The sequence below is a fragment of the Papilio polytes genome, unplaced genomic scaffold (genome assembly GCF_000836215.1).
Source record: "Papilio polytes unplaced genomic scaffold, Ppol_1.0 DF823934.1, whole genome shotgun sequence".
Lineage (NCBI taxonomy): Eukaryota > Metazoa > Arthropoda > Insecta > Lepidoptera > Papilionidae > Papilio > Papilio polytes.
The window spans coordinates 359,550-367,270 of NW_013525270.1; the positions used below are offsets into that span (position 1 = coordinate 359,550).

The 7,721-nt window shown below is 37.8% G+C and overlaps 1 protein-coding gene across 1 annotated transcript in view; it reads right to left on the bottom strand.

Annotated features, from left to right (window-relative positions):
* LOC106101954 (Down syndrome cell adhesion molecule-like protein Dscam2) overlaps nt 1–7,721 on the bottom strand; it is a 65,222-nt gene that overhangs the window by 4,800 nt on the left and 52,701 nt on the right. The window contains 13 exon segments of the mRNA XM_013281345.1: nt 2–34; nt 463–671; nt 2,178–2,276; nt 3,114–3,290; nt 4,047–4,242; nt 4,245–4,426; nt 5,028–5,129; nt 5,214–5,278; nt 5,439–5,615; nt 6,017–6,099; nt 6,462–6,613; nt 7,093–7,252; nt 7,648–7,713. Coding sequence (XP_013136799.1) covers nt 2–34; nt 463–671; nt 2,178–2,276; nt 3,114–3,290; nt 4,047–4,242; nt 4,245–4,426; nt 5,028–5,129; nt 5,214–5,278; nt 5,439–5,615; nt 6,017–6,099; nt 6,462–6,613; nt 7,093–7,252; nt 7,648–7,713 — 1,701 coding nt within the window.

The following is a 7,721-nucleotide window of genomic DNA, read 5'->3' on the forward strand; positions in this document are numbered from 1 at the left end:
AGTTCTTGCGGGCGTAGCGGCTGTTGGCACGGGGCTGGAATTTACAGAAAATATTAATGTTACAACAAAAAACATTTAACTTAAAAATGTTTTAATGATTTAACAAGTTAGCGGTTAATATTACTCATGAGAGGTGTGTTGCCAGTTCAACGTTAGGATATGTACACCATCTATACTTTTTTTTAATAATAGCACATGTTCTACTCCCGTCTAAACTAGCATTACTCTAATTTACATGAGAAAAACCAAGCGGCTCTCTTTGTCATCACTTAACACATGAAACTATGCAATGTGAACTAGAAAAAGAAAAATTGTAAATGTTGAAATTGGGAATTGCCACCCACAGCCATAAACACGTTAGGGGATCAAGAGAGCGGCGTAGAGCCGCTATGAATAAAAAATAAAAAACACATGAAACTATGGTAGTAAGTGTAGCAGATATTTTAATAAGTTGACACTGACCATGCTTTGAGATCCAGCGCGCGAGTGAGCGGGGTGATGCGGGTGGGGGTGCGCCAGGGTGCCGGCGTGCGGGGTGTGCGCGGCGTGCGCGGGGTGAGCAGGGTGTCCGGGGTGGTGGTGCGGGAACGCCAGCGCCTTGCTGGGGTCCATCTCCTCGCGGAAGCCTAGCAGGTGGAACGTAGCGTAGGGGCAGATTTCGTCTTCCATGCCTGGAAATATAAATCATTTAGTTAATTAAGGAATCATTTAATAATTTCCGCACTCAAGAGTCGTTAATGTGTCTTAGTGAACATTTAGTATCTACACTAAGTGTTTACTTTAAACTCTGAGTGTGGATGTAAAATATATCAATCCATTCGATGTAGAATTACATCTCTTATGTATTCAGAGATAATATCTCTCAAGAGATGTCTTTCGGCTGGGTACATTTCGTTAATAACCGTGTTCACAATACATTCATGGTATGCATTGTTTATAACTGTTAGAAATGAATACAAGTTAACACATTATAGATAAAATTGTGCATTTTCGGTAAAATTGTACACACCACACTTCAAACGATTCCCACATGCTCCACTTCGAATTAAAACAGGTACTAGCAATACTTGTTATATTACTCCAGTGTGAAGTTAGCAAAAGTTGACTTTAATCGTCGTAGTTAATACACAATTACCTAATAAAACAGTCCATAAATACAATCACACAATTCCTAAAATGCCATTCACAAATATGTCATAGTAGTAAGTTCTTTTTCGTACGTGATGAAATTTTTTATGAAAACATAAACAAAATCTTTACACATGTAAAAAACGTTGAACTCATAAATATCGGAATTCAGGATTTTTTTGAGATATTGTGTAACGTAAATTCTTTATTTTGCTAATTCTTCTGGTTATTTAAAAAAAAACTTAATTTGAAATTCAGAAGTGGGATAAGACCCGCGTGGTTCCTGTGATATTCTGAACTATCACTCTGTATTTGTGTGGTATAAAATTAATCCAACCAAATTTTTTACATTTTGAATTTATAAGCAAAGTTACAAATTATTAAGGTTTGTTGAATAATTACTAAGTTCTTGTACTAACATAAAATATATTAATTGTATGAAATAACGAAAGAAAAAGCTATACATGCAAAATTACAAACTATCCACTTGTGCTAATGTTATTTACTATAGTTACATATGTAACATGCAATAGTATTGTTTTATATACAACTTAGAGTTGTTTTATACATAACTTACCATACTTTTGTTAGTAGCACACCACTCTGTTAGTATCTGCTTTGCCTCAAACTCGTTCAAATTTTGGATATTTAGAATGATCACAAGCAAGTTTAGTAATAACGGCTTTAATTATGTAAACATGGAAATATATTTTTATTATTATGTTGACAACGCAGTCGATGGCAACAAAAGTTTGTAATAAACACTTTTACAGCTTGTAATCAATCTAGAATACCTTGGCGTATCCAATGAGGATTTGCAGCACACATACACGGATGACTATCAAAAATTATAAAGGCGCCTCACCCACATTCTCATTACAATAAAACATTAAATATAGGATAGAGAAAGGATGCTTTACCGTTTTACAAAAGGAAAACAAATTTATTTAATTGCCCACTGGTAGTCGTGTTAATGACGTAAGAGCCAGCAGTTTTTTTTACTTAAAACCTACGGTATATTATCATCCATGTATGCGTGTTTGTGGTACCTGTAGAGATGGTGTCGCCGGAGCCGGTGCGGCGCAGGCGCGGTCTGCGCACGCGCTCGTAGTGGTGTCTGCGCGGGTCCCACGTGGAGTGCGCGCCCACTGTGCCCGCACTACTCGGTTACACCGCGTGCCGTACATGCGCTAACCACTATACTATCTCACGTCAGTAGGGGATTTATATTTCCCACATCAGTAAATTATTTTACGAAAAGAAAAATGTTATAGCAAATAGTTCTAAATTATAGTTTTGTATTCGTCACACGTGAGATAGTATTGTATAAGCAGTCGCTAATTTTAACTTAATAACTAAGTGGGTAGGACAAGTAACTATCTACCTGATACCATGTCATCTAATGGGTTTAAAGCAAAATAGAAGTAAAAAGGTATAAGGATGTATGTTAGTACTCTATAAAGCCAAAAATAGAAAAAAATCTATACAGTTAATTTATGACTAAATTAATTTGATAATCTTTGAAGTAGATCGTATTTTTGGCTGCAATTCTAACCATAACCAATCTAGATAGAAACATGTAACGAAAATATTTGAAATAACATCCACCGTACTAAAAAAAGGAGAGTTCGCAAATTATATAATAAAATTTGAAAAAGCTCGTGCCACCGAAGCTAAAATAAACTGAAAAATATACTACATGTAAATTAACACCATACGTTTTTGTACTTACTATTGTTTGTAAAATAAATACCGTGTGTAATTGTTTAAGAAAGGTTGATAACATCACTGTAACACTTGAAATAGTGCATTATAGGGATTGGAATATTTTTTCTTATACTAAAAACTGACACATTTGAATTATAAATACACCAATATTCCTGAATTTAATACAAAATAATATTTGCCTTAAAAATATATTAGACAAAACAAACACGTTTACCCTACTAATGTTTACAGTACAGATAAAAGAAATGTGCACTTACTGATAACGGCTTGACGTTTCACACGATCGCAAGTATTGTAGTTGGAGCCGGGTACGGGAGGTAGCTTCCTGTTAGGCGGAGCGATGTAGCCGAGCTCGTCGCGTAATCCGCCGCGCTTGTCCAGTGTGCCCGCGCCCCCGCCCAGCGCAGCTTGCGATGCGTTGTATACCGCGTCATCTGTAACACCATTGGGATGATGATGGTATTGAAATGATGTACATTTTATCATCACCAATTTATTTTCATAAATATTGTTGCCAATATTTACAAGTCGCAGTTTATGCAAAGTAACACTAGTGCAACATTTAAGCCCCATAGGTGATGTTATCACAAATAATACATGACAAAGAAGGTACCAAACCAATCTATCTTAAAACTCTCCCATATTTAAACAATTATTCTGGACATATCGCAAATACGAGTCTAACGAGGGTAAAAGTAAGTAAGTGTATAAGTGAAAAAATACAGTTAACACTTTTTAGCTTCTACAGAGCTTATCTTAACATATAGCGTTATTAAATAGCAAATTTTGGCCAAAATGTTACAGATACTAAAATAAATTTACACATCTAGGAAGCAGTAACTGACCAAAGAATGATTATATTTAGCTACATTAATTAAAAATGGCCTCTAATTTGCTTCTATTTAAAGTTAAAATTCATTAAGCTCTGCAACTACACAGTAAATATACACGTTTAAACAGATTAACTGCAAATTATAAATTAATATGAAATGTTACAAGGTGATAGAAATTAAATACACTGACTAAAACAGATATGGATAAATACTTTTTGACTAAAAGAGACGAATATTTGTTATGTTTTGAGATCCAGTAATTGTAAATACAAATGAAGATGGATGATAAAAACATTAAAACGGATGAGCTAGTGAATAAATAAGGAAATAAAGCGGTGTCCATGCCACCATACATACAGTACACGTCCTTCTGACCTCGCAGGCGGTGAGGAGTGTTCCTCCGGGCCAGGGTGAGGCAGATCACCACCACGCCCACGATGAACACCACAATAGTGGCGAGGATGGGCACCAACACTTCTGGCTCGAGCCAGGCTTTGACCCAGGGGGGCAGATCCTTGTCGGCGTTGCCGGGGAGGGGGGCGATGGTGCCTAGAACGTGATACCTTTGTGGTGGTCCCTGGCGCCGCGCACCACGCACACGACCACGATGGCAATGATAATGACGAGGATGACGGCCACCACCGGCACGATCAGATTGAGGTGCAACAGGATGATCTTGATGGTCTGCTCGGTGGTGAGGTTGCCGTCGTTGACGTCGCGCGCGGGGGCGATCGTACCTGAAATGCAAGCCTCTATTACTACAACTATTATGGTCAAAACGAAAAAAAAGGCACTGCATTTCAGGTACTTTTACTTTTTACTTATAATAAATAGTAGAGAAATACCGCGTATCGGATAATAGATTAAAATTATTTCTAGTTCAGTGACAAAAATAAGAGACATAACGTCGTTGAAGTTCTAGCAATACGTAAGTCACCTTTTGGCTATTTTGACATTTTGATGCCTTTCGCTTGAGAATCGGAAGACGCATCGATTAGGCCTATAAAAATACCTATTCTACATCTAAACTACTATTATAAAGAGGAAAGATTTGTATTTGTGGATTTTTGTATGTATGAAACAACTCAAAAACTACTCTATGTTTTTATTATTTTTTAATTAAACGCGGGCGAAGTCTCGAGCAACAGCTAGTTAAAAATAACTATAGTAAAGTATACACAAACAATGTATCAGTATTTCTTTACAAAATTATGCAGTTTTTTTTTCTCCTGAAAAGTTGCTATTCTTGACATCTGTGATGTTAGAACTTTAACGACGATATGGGATACTACGTGAAATAAAATCATACAACAGAGTAGAAAAAGTAATCTAATGTACCTCCAGTCATTGTGAGTGTAGCGAATTCATATTCAGCGACGTTGAATCCGGCGTTATTGTGTGCGGTGATCCTCAGCACATACCAAGTAGCGGGTTCCAGGTCTGGAATTACATGTTATTCATTAAAAACATGTTAAACAATGTAAACATGTAAAGTACGTACGTGCGATAAAATTGGTTACATACCGAGTACAACGAAATTGCCTCCGGGCTTTACGGCGTTCGAGATTTGGTTCCATTCAGCAGCTCCCCTGAAAATCACAACGTTTAATTTATTTAGAAAACTGTTATCTAAACTCCAAAAGAAACTATAACTTTTAAGATGCAAGGTAATTTCTGCCATTTTGATGCTAGAAAATTGAGTTTTGTGTATTTTTTTGTATCGAACGCTAGAATTAGTTATATTCTCACTTCTTCTTGTTCTCGACGACGAAGTGGCTCATGGGGCAGCCGCCGTCCAGCCACTGCTTGAGGTGCAGCGTGACGGAGGAGCTGCCCACCTCGATGAAGTCAGCGGCGCGCGGCACCGGCGGCTTGGAGCCCCGCGTGCGCGCTATCACCACGTCAGACGCCTCGCCCGTGCCGATACTGACAAAGATATCGAAATACATATACAGAATCAGCGAATTTTTCTGCGTTCCGGGTTTCATAAAGATCAAAGCACTTTTGTGGCGCTTGAAACAATGAAAATGTAGGTGTCGTTTTAAGTATACATGTATAAAGCGTCCAAGAATCAGCAGTTATTTATAGTCAGTGGATTGAATAAAGTGTGCAGAATTGTAGATATTTTAATCTAGAATCGGTCTGAAAATCTTTCAATTGAAATTATTGTCAGTATTTGCTTTTATGTTTTCTTTTTTCTAATAATAAAAACTTTAAATGGCTCTCCTGAACATTTAACCTAATAGTGCTTAAGACAAATAGCCTTGCACCCATCGATATATCGATGAGTAACAGATATTTTAGAAGTTATAGAATCGGCGACATACCCATTGTAAGCAGTCACGTAAAGCTGATATCTGGATCCGCAGAACAGGTTCTCCAAAGTGTAAGTGTCAGTGTTGCTTGGAATCTGTGAAAAGAATCATTTTCGAAAATCAATAAATGTAGCATTAAAAGATCTATAGTGCAATCTTGCTTATGCAATACAATTTAAAACAATGAAAACTGTAAATTGATTGTGATCACGTACAGATTAGACATCTATACTCCTATACTAATATAATAAATAGGAAAGGTTTGTATTTTTGCATGTGTTAAAATTAAAATAACTGAAAAAACTGCTGGGCTGATTTCAAAAATGCTTACACCATTAAAAAACGACGTTATCAGTGAGTAACAAAGGTTATATTTTTATTATTATTTTTTTATTTCATGCGGACGAAGTCGCGAGCAATGGGTGGTTTTAATAGTTTAAATGAATAGTGATGGTACCTGTACAGTTTCCCAGTCTCCGAATTCCTGTTTGTAGTGTATGGTGTATCCGGCGGCGGGCGACTGCTCCGCCTCCAGCGAGGGCTTGAGGCGCAGCGTCAGCGACGACACCGACGACGACGCGATGCTCAGCTGCGGCGGGAACGGCGGCGCTGCAACACACCACTCTTATGTACGCACGAATATGTATACCCTAAGTCACACCAATCTAGTAATTAACTAGCGAACCGAGTACTTTACTAGGTTAAACATTGTATTGCACAGAAGTCGTACTTCTCTGAAGGTATAGTACACAAGTGAGTAGTACATTGCAAGTCAAGTACACTAATGACCTCTATTAAAACGAAAGTTTCGAACTTTTCTAGTATTTCAGCGAGTGGTGGTAATCGCTACTTGCAGAAAAAATAGTATAAAAAGGATTAACTTGAAACAACGATTTGCTAATTTACTAAACTAAATTATTATTGGCACAAGATTAGTTACAAAATCACTTGTTAATTTATTTTTGATATTAGGTACTTGAGTGATTCAAGACAAAATTGGACCTATAAACTTGGTAAGGTCGGCCACGTAACAAGATCAACAGATTATTTGAGTAGGAATAGAGTGAGGTGGCGCGTAGTGCCGTTACCGAGTACGGAGAGCGTGTGCGTGACGGTGTCGGTGCCGAACTGGTTGTCGACGTGGCAGGAGTACTCGCCCGCGTCCTCGCGCGCCACGCCCGCGATCTGCAGCGAGCCCTCCGGCAGCTGCCGCACGCGCTCCGAGCCCTCCAGCGGCTGGCCCTTTACCTGCACATACACAATGAGAACATCACACAACAACCAATCTCTACTAATATAATAAAGCGTAAACATACTACTTCGTGGCAAAGGATGTCAGCAATCACAGCATATTTTTGAATAATTATTTCTTTAATAAAAAGCCATACACTTACGACATGCTTTATGCTCTACATTTTAACGCTATTTTATTTAGGGAGTCATAAGATTGAAAAAAAAAAGCAATGCAAAAGGAACTAAAACTACAAGCCAATAGCAGGAAAGAAGATTGCCATGTTAACGGTAATTCTCATCCAATGACAAGAGCCTTTGTTGTACGTTATAATTTTAACCTTTGCAATTGGAAAGCATACAAATGTTGTTTTAACAACTAGTTATTAGAACAGCTAGTTTATTATAATTACCTTCCAGATGATATTAGGCGAGGGCACACCGACGGCGAGGCAGGGCAGTTTCACGTCTTCCTTATAAGTAGCAG